The sequence below is a fragment of the Bradysia coprophila genome, unplaced genomic scaffold (genome assembly GCF_014529535.1).
Source record: "Bradysia coprophila strain Holo2 unplaced genomic scaffold, BU_Bcop_v1 contig_476, whole genome shotgun sequence".
NCBI lineage: Eukaryota > Metazoa > Arthropoda > Insecta > Diptera > Sciaridae > Bradysia > Bradysia coprophila.
This window is the reverse complement of record NW_023503727.1, coordinates 2,345,946-2,364,767: the sequence shown is the minus strand read 5'-3', so window position 1 is coordinate 2,364,767 and position 18,822 is coordinate 2,345,946. Positions and strand designations below refer to the sequence as shown.

Below are 18,822 nucleotides of genomic sequence, written 5' to 3'. Positions count from 1 at the left end.
GTGGAATAGTATTCCTAAAAATAAACTGATATTGACTAATGGATCCATGCATGATTTGATGAAATTAAAATCAAAACTGACTCTCAGAAATGAGCAAGAAATGACAGGAAACAGAAAATCTGCAAATGATTTGTTATCAACCGAAAACCCCAAAAGATACGAATGAGACGAATGTTCTCCATTAAAAATTTGCTCTGCAATTTACAGCAGGTTTATTCAAATGTTTCTTTCTTGTTTGTTCAGATTAGATTAGATGTGAACTATGTAGATGATGTGAACCGAGAAACAGTTATTACATTAGATAGGCCATTCAATTTTAATTTGGTTACTGTTACTTACTTACGTCTTACGACCTTAATCTCGCTGTTTAAATAGCGTCCGTATAATCTCTATAGGTCAAGGGTCTTACGTCTTCAAGGTCACTATGATCGGTTTTATGTGAAATGTTAACAAAAAAACATAGCTATCGCCGACCCGTACGAAACACCTGTTCGTATCAAAAGCCTTTACTGTGAAACTCTTCATTTCTTTTACTTCATTCTCTACTGAAAAGCTATTCGCCCTTTAAAATCACTTACATTATCTTTCTTGGCCTTGTTAGCATATACAAATAAATTGCCGGAGGCAATATAGACAGCCCCGTACGAAGTCAACTTTCATAAATTCCTATTTAAACAGCTATATACCGCCATATTTACCATTTTCCCCAAGATATATCACTTTTATTAAAATCCAATATGGCCACCGGCAGCCATTTTGTTAGGAGACCGGAAATTTTACCGACGCTTTACATTCGTTAATACCTTTCAAACAAAAAAAATTCATGAAATTCGGTCAAAATTTACTCGAGATATTGACAAAATACTCCACGTTCACTGTACGGCCGAGTAGCCAGATAAGAGCTCACTCCAAGAGACCTAGCTCACGCTCCGGAGAACATAATTTCAAAAACTTTTTTTTCCCTGATTGGTACGGTCAATACCTATCTAATAAAGCTAAAATAGACGAAATGTGGCCGATCTACAAGCAAAAACTGCTTGCCGCCCTGTGCCTGTTTCACACCAAGGGGTCTAACTCACGAGTCGGTCATCCGATTTCCATAAACTTTTTTTTTGTCGATCGGTATTGTAAATACCTTTTATTGACGTATCAGTTACAAGTGTAGCGTTTGAATGTCCGGAGATATCTTCGAAAAACCGTAAAGCACTTATTGGGCCACAGCTCGGGAGGGGTCGATCCAAAATCACTCATCTTCGAACTTAGCCTGTCGTTTGACATTACCAAACGGGAAAAAAAAGAATTTTCAAAATCGGATGCGTTTTACTCAAGTTATCGTGCAGACGGACAGACGGACAGACGGACATTTTTTTTCACTGATTTGGCATCTCTAGGCAACCACAATAGGTTTCCCCTTACTCAGGGAGTCCAATTCGACGTGTTACGGACGTATGCGTAAACGCATAAGACCCCAGTACTTCGTACGGGTCTAATTAGAGAATACCAAAATGTCTCTAACGCTTGATAGATAGACAGCATCGACCAAATGACCTTATAGTTATTCCCAATCATTGGATGACACGATACCTTTAGTAATTCTGAACGGATTTAGGAAATTGTGGTTTGAATTGACAAGGGATAAAATTTCTGAGATTAAGTTCGTAGATGCACAATGTCGGAATTTTTTTTAAGAATTTTTAGGAATCATAAGGATATTTACGGTGGAAGAAATATGAGAAGTTACATTTTCAACAATTGGATTGGGTTGTAACAATCGACGATTTTCATTTTCATTCACTTGCGATTTACACGTTACACTGACAAAAAATATTTTTTCAAGCTACCTGTGACAGATAATCTTTTCAAACAAGTAATCTGTAAGTAAACATATGGTAATGTTACGAAAAATTGAGTGACAAAGGTAATGTTAGAGAAGTAAATTATCTGTGACTGGTATCGTGCCCCAAAGCTTCCTGTAAGTAGGCTATCTGGCAAGTATTACCTGTGACAGATAATGTATCGGTCAAATGTTTGCTGTCGCATGTAATGTACATTACCTGTCGCGGGTAACCTACATTAGCTGTTACGGGTAATGTTGCAGCATATATTCACAATAAAGCTATGGAAAGTCAAATAACTGAATGGCTGAATGAGTGACAACGCACTAAAAAAATTTTGCGTCACAAAGTGGCAGATGGATCGGACGTATTAGGACATATTCTTGCCTATTTAAAAAAAATCTTTAAAGTACTTTCCTCAACATATGCCACTTGTGACGCAAAATTTTTTTGGTAAAATTTTGTATCTACAATTTCTTTGGTCAAATTTTTGCTGTTACAGTTTTTGCGTACAAGCGCAGAATGCGTCACCTCCAGCGATATCAGTTGTTTTGGAAGTATGCACAAGGACTTGCGTCACTTTTACTCTTTTGAGTGTTTTTGACTGATATCAGTTCTTTTGGAAGAATTAGTAGAATGAAAAAAAAAATTGAAAAATTTGAAAAATTTAAAAAATTTAAAAAATTTAAAAATTTAAAAAATTTAAAAATTTTGAAAAATTTAAAAAAAATTAAAAAAAATTGAAAATTTAAAAAAAAAATTGAAAAATTAAAAAAAAATGAAAAATTTAAAAAATTAAAGCCGGAGCATTATAATTTGATCGATTCTACTCATTTAATTCATTTTTAAATAATTGTAGTTTTCGAAGAAATCATTTCGAAAACATTACAGTATAAAAGCTTAGAAGTGTGCATTTGAACGGATTACCCGCAGGTATACCGCGAGTAAACAGCTCTAATGCGCATGTGTAAGCTTTTATACTGTAATGTTTTCGAAATGATTTCTTCGAAAACTACAATTATTTAAAAATGAATAGAATCGATCAAATTAAAATGAAAGCAAAATAAAATGATCGAGTCTGGTTTTTGACAATTGGAACTCAGTTTTCAGACTTTATGAAAAATTTAAAAAATTTTGAAAATTTTAAAAAATTTTGAAAAATTTAAAAAAATTTAAAAAATTTTGAAAAATTTAAAAAAATTTAAAAAATTTTGAAAAATTTAAAAAATTTTGAAAAATTTAAAAAAATTTAAAAAATTTAAAAAATTTTGAAAAATTTAAAAAATTTTGAAAAATTTAAAAAAATTTAAAAAATTTAAAAATTTTTGAAAAATACCAAATTTAGGAAAAAATTGAGGCGAGTAGAGCTTACCAAACACCAAAAGCGAACAAATTTGTTCTACCATACCCATCCACACACACACACTTAAAGGTGTTCTTATATGGGGCCTATATGGGAACTTCGAGGAGCCCTAGCTCCGAAACGAGACCGGTTCCCCCCTAATTTTTTTTTTCTGGAATGTCTTAGAATGACGACTAGAATCTACTCCCAAAATTTCAACAAAATCTAAAGAAGACTTTAGAAGATAGGAAACACGGACGGACGGACTAACAAAGTAACGTAGGATTTTTTCATTTCGTTTAAAGTACTGAAATTGACCAAAATGTATGGAAATGGGGCTTCTTGGAAGATTTTTTGCGTGGCCAAATTTTAAGCTGCAAGAACGTGTGATAGCTCGTTGAACTCGTACGGACGCCTAGTTTTTTTTAATGGTAATTTGGAGTCATTTGTCTTTGAATTGTAGAACTTCAATATTTGCTGTATATATGGTTCTGCAGTTTACGGCAAAAAAAATTTTTTGAAATTTTTTCTAGTAATAGGACTTGCGTCACGGGCGCTATGCTAACGCGCGCCCATGATTTCAACTTTATCAGTCAATGGACCTGACCCACCCATATGGTGGAACCTAGCAGCAATACATTTTAAGTTAGGCTAGATCATCGCAGTATTATTATCTGCTCTAAAGTAGAAAATCGCTAGAGAGGGAAAAGATCATTGTTCTCCACCGAATAAAAAAGGATTTTTTTTTATAAATCGAATGCAAATCGATTTGTTAACCTCGTCGCTTAAATATTCTAATTCTGTACACGATGTATATATTTCAGCAAATTCTTTCTTTTCTGAGTTCTCCTTCTTTTTTATTACATTACATTTTCTATGTCTGAATTGTATAACTGCTATATTATCGATTTCACATTCGGGTTAAATTGCATTTTCGTTGTCTTACACCAAAACCATAGAGCCTGCTAAAATATTCAGATAATGAATATTTTATACTCTTTCAGTGCATACACTTATTCCGAAACGTAAAAGTTTATAGAAAAATCGAGATTTTGCATATTTAAAGGTTTTGAACTTTTATTTGGTTTTTGGATGGAAGTTTTGCTTTTCATTTATCTTTTGTTGCACATATTATATGGGACGCTTTATGTATGCAAGTGGAAGTGTGGCATAATGGTACATTGTGTCACCATTCAAATTCCACGCAAAGACCATATTTCCCACCGATGTCAATCAGCCATAGCAATTTTCGTCGTATACAATCATACTACATATTGTGCATACGTATGATAGAGTCGGTGATCAAAATAAAAAATTTCTTTTTTTAATATTAAAATTGATGAAATCGACGAAATGAATGAAAAGTTTGCCGGTAGGATGGAAAAAAAGCTCCGGTGGAAGAGACGGAAAAAAAAGGCAAAATAACAAGGAGTAAATGCAATCGATTTAATGTTTAATGCAAGAGTCAAGTCACGTATTGGAAAAAATATCTTTTCAGTCATGAGGAAAAGAATCTATTTAAAGATAAATTGTCGAAATCAAACGAAATGGAACGCCATTCAGCATACGTGATGCGGATGTTTATTTACTCATTGGATCGCCTGGCCTGGGATGTATGGTGTGTGTGTGTATATATATATATGTGTGTAATGCTGGAGATATGGGTTGCCACGTATGTACTGGCAGGAGAAAACGTTTTATTAATGGGGAATATGGATTACTCTGCGACAAAAATTTTCTCGACTTTTTTTTTTGCCTTCGTTCGTCTTGCTTCCTTTGTGTTCCGGTTGTTGTTTTTCTTTATGTTGGAGTGGAATACATTATCTAAACAAAATCAGTATAAATGGTCTGAGCGTATCATTCTGGTGTGCCAGTGGAATAAATCTGTTTCCAAACTTTATTATCAAAATGGGACAAGATTACATAACAATCATTGGACTCGGACGATATGATATGATATGAATGGCGAAGATAGTGTAATTCATCCACCTTTTCTTATTCATTGGCTAACGGCTTAACGTTTCGCTGGATTCGTGAAGAAATTGAAAATCATATCAGATTAGGTGTTGTTGACGGACGGGATTAGAGATAACACATCTCTATCTAGCTGATATTGACATTGTAATCAAATGTAATCGATTTAGCTCAAAACCATAAAAAATATTTTTTTAGTGAAACAGATAAAACATGGCCCTAATAGGCAGTAACGACAGAAACTATCGATCATTTCTGCATTATGAAGTCTTATAACGCAAAATTTACAGTTAAACAAATGAAGTAAAAGATTCGGTTTCGAACTCTTAAAACATGATATAACACGCACACCAACAGAAGTAACAGCTGTTTTTATCCAACGCATTCCATTTAGAGTTCCAATCATGCTTGAAGTACGTATTGTAATTTTTTATATGTGCCCAGTAAGGTATTCGACCCCAGAAGCCAAAACCACTTTCAAAAAAATTCTTCGAAGCTTTTGTGGCTGGTAAGAGGTCATCAAAAACCGAAAACTTGCACTTTTCTTACAAAAATTTCTTCAGTTACACGAGTCGTACATGGTCTTGTGGGGTGTCATTAGAAAGGTAATTGCACGTACTTGCGGGGCAAATAGGGTCTTATTGGGTTCGAAATTCATCTACACTGCGATATGTACAGTTGAAGTTTTCAATCGAAAAAAGACTGAAAACTTACACTTTTCTTACAGAAATGTCTCGAGGTACACGAAACGTGCATGGTCGTGTGGGGTGTCATTAGAAAGGTAATTTTATGTACTTTCAGGGCAAATAGGGTCTTATTGGGGTTTGGAAGCATCTACGACTAATTATGAGAAGTTGAAATGTTTAAGTGCTAATATCGAATCGAAGATGCTACCAAACTTCCGTAAGGTCTACTTCTCCTGAAAGTACATGGAATTACCTTTCAAATGACACCCTACACGACCATGAACGTTTCTTTTAACTCGAGAAATTTCTGTAAGAAAAGTGTAAGTTTTCAGTCTTTTTTCGGTTGAAAACATCAACTGTAAATATCTTAGTGTAGATGAATTTCAAACCGAATAAGACCCTATTTGCCCCGGAATAACTTGCAATTACCTTTCTAATGACACCCCACACGACCATGTACGACTCGTGTAACTGAAGAAATTTTTGTAAGAAAAGTGCAAGTTTTCGGTTTTCGATCACCGCACAAGCTTCGAAGAATTTTTAGCCCCGTACGAAGTACGAAAGGGGCTTATAGGATTACGATGCCGTGTGTAATTGATGGAATTCGAAGCAGACGGTAAGGGCAAAGTGTTTGCCTATGTTCATAGATGACGAATCCGCAATAAAAATTTGGGCCGTCTGTCCGTCACGTCGATATCTTGAGCAAATCAAATCCGATTTCAAAATTTTTTTTTTCCCTGAAAGATAGTCAAGATAGTGAGGCTAAGTTCGAATATGGGCGATTTTGGGTCGACCCCTCTCGAGCTGAAGCCTCATAACTGATTTAACGTTTTCAGAAGATATCTGCGGCCATTCAAAGGCTAAACATGTAAGTGATACGTCAAATGAAAGGTATTTACAATACCGATCGACGAAAAAAAAGTTTGAAGGATGAATTTGGATGACCGACTCGTGAGTTAGACCCCTTGGTGTGAACTAGGTACAGGGCGGCAAACCGTTTTTGCTTGAACGTTGGCCAAATTTGAACGGAATTAGATATATTTTGCTTTATTAGATAGGTATTGACCGTACCAATCAGGGAAAAAAAAGTTCATGGAATTCGGTTTACAGAAGCGTGAGCTAGGTCTCTTGGAGTGAGCTTATATGTGTTGGTTTTGCAATTCTAATTATAATAATCTAGTAACTTGTGGACACGATTTAGTGTGCGCTGAGTTTTATTTCAGTTTAGTCTACTTATTATATTCTGTTGGAATGTACGCTTTTAATAAAACTCTTTATATTTTGTATCCCGCTGGTTCATTTACTACTCCCTGAATGCTGGTAAACCAAGAATATGTGGCTACTCGGCCGTACAGTGAACGTGGTGTTTTTAGCCCCGTACGAAGTACGAAGGGGCTTATAGGATTACGATGCCGTGTGTAATTGATGGAATTCGAAGCAGACGGTAAGGGCAAAGTGTTTGCCTATGTTTATAGATGACGAATCCGCAATAAAAATTTGGGCCGTCTGTCCGTCTGTCCGTCTGTCCGTCACGTCGATATCTTGAGTAAATCAAATCCGATTTCAAAATTTTTTTTTTCCCTGAAAGATAGTCAAAATAGTGAGGCTAAGTTCGAAGATGGGCATATTCGGGTCGGCCCTTCGTGAGTTAGGGCCACCTAAGTGATTTAAGGTCTTTTGGTGATATTTATGGCAAAATAAACGATGGAAATGTAAATGACACGGCAAATGATAGGTATTGTCAATACCAATCCAGGAAAAAAAAGTTTTTTAAAATCGGGTGAGTGGACCGTGAGTTAGGGCCTTAGAAGTGAAAAGCTACTAGGGCCCTATGTGTATTTTACATAGAACTCAAGTAAATTTAATCCGTTTTTCGTAATTTTTGTTTCATTTGGAAGGTAATCAAAGGCCGAATAGAATGTTGTTGAAAAAAAATTAAATTTGGGTCCTTGGACTAAGGCCACTACTAGGGCCCTATGTGTATTTTACATTGAACTCGAGTAAATTTCATTCGTTTTTCGTAATTTTTGTGTCATTTGGAAGGTAATCGAACGCCGAATAGAAAGTTGTTGAAAAAAAATTAAATTTGGGTCCTTGGACTAAGGCCGCTACTAGGGCCCTATGCGTATTTTACATATAACTCGAGTAAATTTCATCCGTTTTTCGTAATTTTTGTTTCATTTGAAAGATAATCGAACACCGAATAGAATGTTGTTGAAAAAAAAATTAAATTTGGGTCCTCGGACTAAGGCCGCTACTAGGGCCCTATGCGTATTTTACATACAACTCGAGTAAATTTCATCCGTTTTTCGTAATTTTTGTTTCATTTGAAAGATAATCGAACACCGAATAGAATGTGGTTGAAAAAAAAAATTAAATTTGGGTCCTTGGACTAAGGCCGCTACTAGGGCCCTATGTGTATTTTACATATAACTCGAGCAAATTTCATCCGTTTTTCGTAATTTTTGTTTCATTTGGAAGGTAATCAAAGGCCGAATAGAATGTAGTTGAAAACGAGCCGTCAGTCGCTCAGTCGCAGCAAACGCTCCGACTGTTCTGATGGCTCGTTTTGAAAGTGGTTTTGGCTTCTGGGGTCGAATACCTTTCTTGGTACTTATAAAAAATTCCGCTCCGTCGTTTCGAGCATGGGTTGGAATCAATGCATCAAGCCACCGCAGAAGGAATCGAATGGATCAGAAATTTAGACATTGAGATTTGAAGTGAATGAGTAATCGTTTTGACCTTTGACTGAGTATTTTTTTAAACGAAAAACTGATTTTGTAATACAATGTAACGTCCCATACGATTAATTAAAAAATAAAAAATTCCAATAGAAAATGTGTCCGATTTCGGTCTTCTGTTTTTCAGAAGAATCCCTCTGTACGTTGTATCATCACTCTTATTGAAAGTTCAACTGACATTTTGTCGAGCATTTTGTCTCGCGGAATCGATTTTATTGGCATTAACTTTCACACAACGGAGTTCTAAGTCTATAGAGTGCTTATCTGGCACTTCTTTTCAACTTATATGCGAAAAAACACGACAGAGTAAAGTTAACCAGGCAGACAGGAGCGCTGATTTGACTAGGGACCTGAATAATCTAGTAGTCCTATATTTTCAATTTATGTCAGTGTTCATTAGAGTTTATTTTCATACAGTGTATTAGGTCCCTTATTTGACGTTTCGAAAATGAACCGCTACTGCCTGGTTTGTTTTACTCTGCCATGGAAAAAATGTACCTCAATTTTTACCTGTTTGAGTAGTTACTGCTTTGTACAACAAATTGAATTCATTCATAGAATGAACTTCTTAAATTAGTTCTGTTTTGTGTGACCGATATGAACGACTTTTTCAGAAAGTTCCAAGGATCCGCCATTGCACAATTTTACTTTCTTGGGATCATTCATAAATTACGTGATGCTTTTTCAGTGCTGTCATCAAAATTAAATCTTAAATAACGCGAGAAATACGGGGCCTGCGTAGGTAAGACTATGTTCTACCCTCCAATAAAACCCTCTGAATGGTATACGATAGAGAACACCTTCACAGAACGCGCCTTTCTCGAGTTATTTAGGATTCATATTTTGATGTCAACACTGAAAAGATGTCACATACGTTAAGGGAGTGGTGCTAAAAACGTCTTTTAATGGCAGAGAAATAATATCTAGATGGCGTTGTGCATTGAAAAACAAATGTCTATTCCCGGCTGTCCATTCTCATGAGTAGCTATTTAAGCTCAGCCATTATCTGTTCGTAGCTCTTATTTTTTGTTTCCGGCACATAAAAAATCACAAACGCTGCCGACGGTATCGAAATTGCACCAAACAAATACATTGTTCCAAATTGACCTATTGCGTCATCCAAATTATTCGTGAACTGTAAGACAAGAGTTCCAACGATACACAAAGCCAAGTTTGAAATTGTTATGCCGATTTCCTTTATGTTTTCCGGCATTACTTCCGCTGTTACTGTGTATGATAATGTTGAGACACCGAGTGACTGAGCTAAGACTACAAACGAGCAGCAAACGATTGGAATCCAGTTTAGGTGGCTCACCTCATAGCCCCAAGATTGAAACATTAGATAGGTACCTAAAGAACCGAAGCCCACCACAGACGATACTGTCGATATACCGTACAAAACCTAAGAAAATGAATAAATTTCGAGCGAGAATCATAGGTTAGATTAAATCCACTTTGAATAGATTCGGTTCTAATGATTTTCATCCTCACCTTTCGTCCGGTCCATTCAATGGACAGTGGCACTAAAAATGTCCCGATCAACTGAATAAATCCGATTATTAAAGCAGAATCATTTGGCGACAATGCTGATCCAGATTTTTGAAAAACGGTGCCAGAATAGGCGATTAAGACGAACGAACCAGTTAGGTGATTCAGTGCCGCCAAGACAATTCCAATTGTCATAGCTTTTCTACCAGGATTCGTTAGAAAGTCAGACAACTTTGCAGAACTCTGGTTTGACATGTCCGTCTGGGACTGACTCATTTCAGACTTTATGTTTTCCATCTCGATTTGAACAATTTTATCGGCTTCTGGATTGGCTCGTAAATTTTTGTAAAATCGAATTGATGTTTCCGCTTCCTGCAAGTCAATTGATTGATTGATTTGACTGACGAATTGAAGTTCGTAAATTACGATCAATTAATGTGGACCGAGACAACTATTACTTTATGGTGGAAAGATTTCGAAATTTGGTCTAGATGCACATTAAATGGTCGCTGCTGTAGTGATCAAAGGTCGATTCGACTTACTGTAATTTTATTTTGTTTTACGAGAAATGTGGGAGTTTCAGGGAACCAGTACATCAGAATGCCAGCTAATACGCTCAACGCAATTGAAAATATGGGTGTTACGGCCCAATCGAGGTAGCCCAACGCAAAGGCCACTGGCACGCCAATATGTCCTGCAAGTACTGTGGATGCGCATAAAATTCCTCGAACACTTCAAACACAAAAATGGACAAACGCTTCGTTGTAATACAATGAATCAATCGAATTATCCTAAATACTAATCGGAAGCTCTGTTTTACCTGGGATCGGATATTTCAATAAAATAGAATTGGCATAACGAAAATATAGCGCCTTCCACTGCACCTTGAATGGCCCTACCTACATATAGGTAATACGCATTTTGCGCAAACCAAACGAGAAGCCAGGACACCTGAAATAAAACGATTGAAACTTCATGTTCCTAATTATCTTCAGTTCACCCTACCGTAATTGGAATCGTTAACAGAAGTATTGGCCATTTTCGGCCAAATTTATTTGCTATAATCCCAGCCATTGGGATTCCAACCATCGCACCTAGTCCCACTATAGACGATGTCAACGAAATTTCGTCTTCTGTCAACTTACCGCTGGGCAATGGATTATCGGTGTCGGATCGAAGCTTAATGTTATTCGGACTGGACCAACCATTTATAATGCCATATCCAGTGGCTTGCAGACCCACTACATCGAATAGAGAATTTAATGGAATTGAATTCAATCAGAAACTCTTCAACAGGGATGGAACTCAGTGAACGCATTTCCAGAATAAGTTGAGATTTTCGGAAACTCTGAGATGTTCCTGCGATCTAGAAGAAGATACGGACACACATTTAATATGGGATGACTCCCAAGTTCCTTCAACTAAGACGCAGGAGACTTTAAGGTGGCTAATACAGAAATTGCTGCAGTCTAGGCTGCAGTAGTTCCTGTAGTGGTAACAGGAAGGCTACAATGATTTATATGATGACCGGCAATGAATGTTTATTGACTAACCGAACCCTACTGTTAGCAGTAGTCCAGATATTTTTCACATAAGAGCATCGATGAGTTATCAATTCCAATCCTATTTTATAAAATGTGGAGTTTACCGATGAAAGTCTGCAGTAACTCTTCGGTGTATTTGCGTCTTTGACGCTTCGAGCTACTATCAATTAAGAAATCAACGCACTTCAAACCAAACCCCTTTGGTCTGCTCGACGCAGTAGTCACACTTTCTTATATGAATTAATGGTTTATGATTGTACTAGTGGTACCGGCTTCCTTGGATATTACGTAAATTTTACCCAAACGCATCAAAAATTTTCAAGCGTTACAAAACTGTTTAAAAATGCATCCATCCATGACGCAAACGAACAAGAAAACAAGGCATCAGAACAGTCGGAGCGTTTGCTGCGACTGAGCCCCGTACAAACCCGTATATCTATTGCGTACGTGATCCTAGTGCGTCTGTCACCCTACATTGACCGCCTATTGCGCCGGTTAATGTAGTTAAAGTAAAATTATTATGGAATGTGTACATCTTAAAAATTGCGCATAGCGCAATTACGAAGCCCCGTACGACGTTCCTTTCAAATGAAACAAAAATTTCAAATCGCCCTAAGATTTTAATTTTTTGAGTATAAATACACATAGGGCCTAGTATCGGCCTCAGTCCGAGGACCCAAATTTAAAATGTTTTTCAACAACTTTCTATTCGGCGTTCGATTACCTTCCAAATGAAACAAAAATTACGAAAAACGGATTAAATTTACTTGAGTTCTATGTAAAATACACATAGGGCCTAGTAGTGGCCTTAGTCCAAGGGCCCAAATTAAATTTTTAGGCCCGTACGAAGTACAAAGGGGCTTATAGGATTACGATGCCGTGTGTTATTGATGGAATTCGAAGCAGACGGTAAGGGCAAAGTGTTTGCCTATGTTCATAGATGACGAATCCACAATAAAAATTTTGTCTGTCCGTCTGTCCGTCAATATCTTGAGTAAATCAAATCCGATTTCAAAATTTTTTTTTTCCCTGAAAGATAGTCAAAATAGTGAGGCTAAGTTCGAAGATGGGCATATTTAGGTCGGCCCTTCGTGAGTTAGGGCCGCCTAAGTGCTTTAAGGTCTTTTGGGGATATTTACGGCAAAAAAAACGTTGGAAATGTAAATGAAACAGAAAAAGATAGGTATTGTCAATACCGATCCAGGAAAAAAAAGTTTATTAAAATCGGGTGAATGGCCCGTGAGTTAGGGCCCTAGAAGTGAAAGGCTACTCGGCCCTAAAAGTATTTTGCATATAACTCGAGTAAATTTCATCCTTTTTTCGTGATTTTTGTTTCATTTGAAAGGTAATCGAAGCCCGAGTATAATGTGGCGAAGAACGTTTTAAATTTGGGTCCTTGGACTGAGGCCGCTCCTCGGCCCTAAGTGTATTTTGCATATAAATCGAGTAAATCTCATCCAATTTTCCTAATTTTTGTTTCATTTGAAAAGTAATCGAACGAGGAATAGAATGTTGTTGAAAAAAAATTAAATTTGGGTCCTTGGACTAAGGCCGCTACTAGGGCCCTATGTGTATTTTACATATAACTCGAGTAAATTTCATCCGTCTTTCGTAATTTTTGTTTCATTTGAAAAGTAATCGAACGAGGAATAGAATGTTGTTGAAAAAAATTTAAAATTTCGGTCCTTGGACTAAGGCCTCTCCACGGCCCTAAGTGTGTTTTGCATATAATTCGAGTAAATTTGATCCGATTTTCCTAAATTTTGTTTCATTTGAAAGGTAATCGAGCACCAAATAGAATGTTGTTGGAAAAAATAATTAAATTTGGGTCCTTGGACTAAGCCCGCTACACGGCCCTAAGTGTATTTTGCATATATCTCGAGTAAATTTCGTCCGATTTTCCTAATTTTTGTTTCATTTGGAAGGTAATCGAAGGCCGAATATAATGATGTTGAAAAAAATTAAATTTGGGTCGTTGGGCTAAGGCCGTAACTAGGCCTTAGGCCTCTCAATAAATTAAAATTTTAGGTCAACTTGAAATTTGTGTTACATTTGAAAGGAACGTCGTACGGGGCTTCGTAATTGCGCTATGCGCAATTTGTAAGATGTACACATTTCATAATAATTTGACTTCAACTAGGGTGACAGACGCACTAGGGTCACGTGCGCAATAGATGTACGGGTTCGTACGGGGCTCAGTCGCAGCAAACGCTCCGACTGTTCTGACGGCTCGTTTTTCAACAACATTCTATTCGGCCTTTGATTACCTTCCAAATGAAACAAAAATTTCGAAAAACGAATGAAATTTACTCGAGTTCTATGTAAAATACACATAGGGCCCTAGTAGCATTTCACTTCTAAGGCCCTAACTCACGGTCCACTCACCCGATTTTTTTTTCCTGGATTGGTATTGACAATACCTATCATTTGCCGTGTCATTTACATTTCCATCGTTAATTTTGCCATAAATATCACCAAAAGACCTTAAATCACTTAGGTGGCCCTAACTCATGAAGGGCCGACCCGAATATGCCCATCTTCGAACTTAGCCTCACTATTTCGACTATCTTTCAGGGAAAAAAAAACATTTTTGAAATTGGATTTGATTTACTCAAGATATCGACGTGACGGACAGACAAAATTTTTATTGCGGATTCGTCATCTATGAACATAGGCAAACACTTTGCCCTTACCGTCTGCTTCGAATTCCATCAATTACACACGGCATCGTAATCCTATAAGCCCCTTCGTACTTCGTACGGGGCTAAAAAGAATTAGGCGAAGAATACTTTTCCTCAACTATCGGTAATTCCAACACACTGTCAGTGCTTTGGTAATTCCAACACACTGTCAGTGCTTTGGTAATTCCATGCAAAATAATTACAATTAAAAAAATCGGTTCTGGTGCTTGGTTTGCAGTGCGTTGATGAAATCCGTTTGCTGATTATTGTGATGACAATACGAAAATTGTTAGAACATAGGTCAAAAATTAGCATTCACTCATCAATTTTTCGGTACAACACTAATGTATTGAAAGGCTCTGGAAAATACATGTTTCCGGTTTTCAGTTTCAGCTTCAGCTGATTGTTTGCTCTGTTTACACACATCAGTGTGTGAGCTTGTTTTTCTCATTCAATCGTACGCGCGTCGAGTGAGAAATTACACAGAGATATCTATGAATACAGTTAAAAAAAAATCCAGCTGAAGTAAGTGGAACCGTAAACGCGAATTCGATTGCAAATATTATTTCGCGAACTATACCTACAACTGCCGCAAGAAACTGAATTTTCACTTCTCTGAATCCCATGATTTACAAACAAATTTAGACTAAACTGATCGGAACCACATCACAACTGCTGCATGACTGACAATGGATGGCAGTTTATATTGTTTTTCAAACTGAACCAATAAGGTATCAGTAGTCAAGTATGTTGGTAATAAACAGTCGTATTAATCTGTGTTGGAACCAAACAACTTACACGTGCTAGTATAGTATGAGATCAGTGCCGCATCAGAGACCAATTGGACCATGGTCCAGGGCTCTGGATAAATGGGGCGCTGGAATACTGTCGAGGGTAAGGGAAAAAAGATATTTTTTACCACCAAAAAAATGGACTAATTATGCTGGTAAAGAGAAAAGGGCGCTAGAAAACTCAATGCTCCAGGGTGCTGAATATGCTAGATGCAGCACTGTGTGAGGTGAGCACTATGAAGGTCGTGTAATACATTTGTTCTTGCACAACACTTGTACTGTTTTTTTTTATTCTCACAGTGCTTATTAGTGAGTTTGCTTATTTGGCGATCAACCATACAAAATTTTACTTTCGTTTTGGTTGATGATTCGCTTGGTATGCAAATGCCATTTTAGCCATGACCTTACACTTGGCATTTTTAATTGATTTTTGAATGATTTTATTTATTCTTTTATTTGCTTACAATCACTTGAAATACAATTCTTATTTATATTTAAATTTTAATGTTGGTTTGTTTGTTTGTCTCTGTGTCGGAGCCCAGTCGGAATGCTCTAGAGATTTGAAATGAAATTTAGCATAATTAGGTAAAGGTAGGACCAACGCACTGTCAAGCACCGACAGTGTATAATTGTATTCGACCGGTGGTACAAAACTTTATTTTACCTGGAAACCAAACTAATTCCAGGGGTGGCGGTATATGCAACAAAAACTTTTCACTCACAAAAAGAGCCTGAGCTCAGGTCGATTACAACACCACATACCTTATTCCATGTGATAGATGGGTAAAACGCTTTTCTGATTAAACACTATCCCAGTTTGATTATGATTAGTGACCATGCAGTCTTTTTAGTGTCTGTCAGTGTCAATGTTTTTAGTTTGTGTGTTTTTGCGGTTTCTGGTTTTGTGTGACATTTGATTGGTTTTTGTGTGAAGGCGAGTGAATTTTGTGTGGAAGCGAGTGAATTTTGTGTGGAAGCGAGTGAGATGATTCGTGCGTGGGCTGGTGGGGTGAGTAGTTTTAGTTTGTTTTTTCCATAAGGTTTTTGTTCCGTCTTTGTTTTTTGCTCGGTTTTTTGATTGAAATGAATTTTTAATGCTACGTTTTGTGGGTACGTTTTCATAGTAGCTTCTCACTAAATTTCGAAATTTCCATCGGAAGGTGGCAGAACTTTTATTGTAAATTTTCGAATTACTAGTTCAATCAGAAAATTTACTGCTGTCTCGTGTAACGCACCAGTGGAAACAACTGAAGATGGTTAGACCACGCTGACCTCTGACCGCCATTGTATCCGGAGGTCGAAACAGCATTTTATCTCCACTTTCGCTTCTCGCGATCCATGGGAAAGGGAAGAGTAATTATGCTCTGTTTGTTTGTTTTGGTGTTTGTTCTGCATATTAGATAACGCCACCCCTGGAATTAGTATGTTTTCCAGGTAAAATAAAGTTTTGTACCATTGGTCCATTTGATTACAACGACACACTGAGAAAAACGTTGACAGTTCTGTCCCCAGGTAATGTAATTTTTCATATAAAAATCACATTACCTGTGACAGGTAATGTTGTTTTTGTATGAGAAATTACATTACCTGGGGACAGATTATCTGTCACAGGTAATAATCTGAAAACTTTTTTGTCAGTGCAGTGCGTTGGTAGGACTAAAAGCGTGTTTTTTTTCGTTTCCATACGTCATTTGACGCGCGAATTTTTTTATGCTTGTTTACGTCGTGGATCAACGCACTTCAAGCATTAGTGGTACTCTAAATAGAGTAATGAAAGTGGACAATGTATCAAACAAAATTTGGCACTGTAAAAAAATGTTGTAAAAAATTGTCATTCAAAATTGTATTCTATTTGACAGCTGTCTCTCAAAGCACTGTGCGTGGATGCGTTCCATAAACGAGGAAATTTTTTTTGTAACGCGTGAAAATTTTTGACGCGAGAAAGAATTTTTTTCTTTTGAAAATGTAAGCACTATGCGCAAACTCTCTATTGCAAGCACTTTTTTTTTCTGAAATGACGTACACGAGCCGACATAAATATTCAAAAAGTTGTATACCTTACAATTCATTCAATGGTCTAGAATTATGCATAAACAATGATTAGTGAATTGTTTAACGAGTATTTACAATTTTATAAAACATGGAAGTGCACACAAACGATATCTGTAATATAAAGTTTAATGTTTGTTTGTTTGTGGTTTTGATTGTCTTTTTTTTTAAATGAAGAATGACAATATTTATTCAAAGCGAAAAAGAGACTGCTCGCATACGGCACAGTCAATAAAAAAAAAACGATCTTTTCAATCAACAAATATTACAATAAATAAAAATCATCTGCTCTATTACTTCCTAAAGTTCCAAGAATACATGCCGCATTGCCTCTTTGTATATGAATACAATTTACTGCTTGCCACATGCGAAAATTGATTCTTACATATCAATTTGCGCCCCACGAAAATGGTCGAGGGATATTTGCATGACACTTCCGTCAGGGAATCGCTATTTTCGCGTGGTGCTCGAGTCATTCATGTAAAATCAGTTTTCGTGGGGTGCAGCCATATGAAGGTGAATGCGTCATCTGAAATATTTTATGCTTTTTAACATAAAAGCGAGAATAATTATTGATGTTTTGTGTTTTTGGACAATTATTTATTTTGCAGTGGCGAGAGTTCAGTGTGGCAAAAGAATTTCAATTCTTAAAAAGAAAAATCACAAAACTGAAAGCGTCAGCCATATTTGTTCTAGCAATAATTCCAATGTTCCAACACTTCACACATTGATTAATTTTAGACACAATTCATTTCACTTCACTGCAAAAATTGTCGTCTAAACAACAAAATCATTGCTTAGAATGCATAAACATGGAACGGAAAAACAATTCAATGACAACATGGCACCTGCGATGGTGTGATGTCATTTTTGTGATCACTTCGATCACTTTCGGTACGGTTGGTTCTGCTGTACCAATACCAATGTTTTCGGGATATTTTATGAAAAAGTAGGAGCCGATTTCGACGGTGTACTGGTGTTATAGTGCCGAAAAAATTTCTATTTGTTTTGTTGATTTTGTCTACAGAGATAGTTGTATTTAAATCAGTTTTTGTTGCTATTTATAGAAATTGATATGTACGAATCAAATTTCGCATGGGCAAGCAATAAAATGGAATACAGTGCACCCTGCTGCAATGATTCATTACATGGGGGAACAATTTTGAAACTCGCAAACTCACGCGTGTGTGTTAAAGCGCCTCGGTTTGAAAACTGTTATTTTGACGCGGGTAGTTACATACCTCGCCTTCGGCTCGGATATGCAAACTCTACCCTAGTCAAAATAACAGTTTTCAAACCTTGGCGCTTAAACACTCACTTGTGAGTTGCTCGTATCTCAAAATTGTTCCCCCATGTAATGAATCATTTTCGCAGGGTGCACTGTAACCTACTATTGATTGTCTCTCTGTAGGAGCCCAGACTGAAAGTCGTAGAGACTTGAAAATTGACACTGATTAGTAACGACAGGTGATTTTTTTGCCTGTTTACGTCGTCGATGCGTTTCTTAAATGTGATAACATTTTTGACGTGTGAAAATATTTTTTTGTAGGAGTTATTTTTGACACGTGAAAAAAAATGGAAAAAAGTTATTTTTGACGCGTGAAAATATTTAACATTTATTGTGTCGTTAAAATATTCCCGAGCAACGCCGGATACTGCACTAGTTTGTAATAAATTTAAGATATTGCCAT

The 18,822-nt window shown here is 36.7% G+C and overlaps 1 protein-coding gene and 1 long non-coding RNA gene across 2 annotated transcripts; one reads left to right on the top strand and one right to left on the bottom strand.

Annotated features, from left to right (window-relative positions):
- The first annotated feature begins 1,441 nt into the window (after nt 1-1,441).
- On the top strand, nt 1,442-18,456 carry LOC119082679. The gene is made up of 3 exons (XR_005088685.1): nt 1,442-1,452; nt 15,038-15,040; nt 18,199-18,456. It is a non-coding gene; the product is annotated as an uncharacterized LOC119082679 (long non-coding RNA).
- On the bottom strand, nt 9,332-14,999 carry LOC119082678 (facilitated trehalose transporter Tret1-like). The gene is made up of 6 exons (XM_037192255.1): nt 14,872-14,999; nt 11,072-11,307; nt 10,887-11,017; nt 10,609-10,798; nt 10,070-10,438; nt 9,332-9,980 (listed from the first exon to the last, which is right to left on the bottom strand). The coding sequence occupies exons 1-6, from the start codon at nt 14,915-14,917 to the stop codon at nt 9,564-9,566; spliced, it is 1,389 nt and encodes a 462-aa protein (XP_037048150.1). The 5' UTR covers nt 14,918-14,999; the 3' UTR covers nt 9,332-9,563.
- Nucleotides 18,457-18,822: the final 366 nt, after the last annotated feature.

Coding starts and splice junctions, on each gene's coding strand:
- LOC119082678 (XM_037192255.1), bottom strand. CDS start 14,917: ATGGGATTCAGAGAAGTGAAAATTCAGTTTCTTGCGGCAGTTGTAG. Junction 10,799..10,886: donor ATTGAAATATCCGATCCCAG/GTAAAACAGAGC, acceptor TTGTGTTTGAAG/TGTTCGAGGAATTTTATGCG. Junction 9,981..10,069: donor TTGAATGGACCGGACGAAAG/GTGAGGATGAAA, acceptor TCATTTTCTTAG/GTTTTGTACGGTATATCGAC.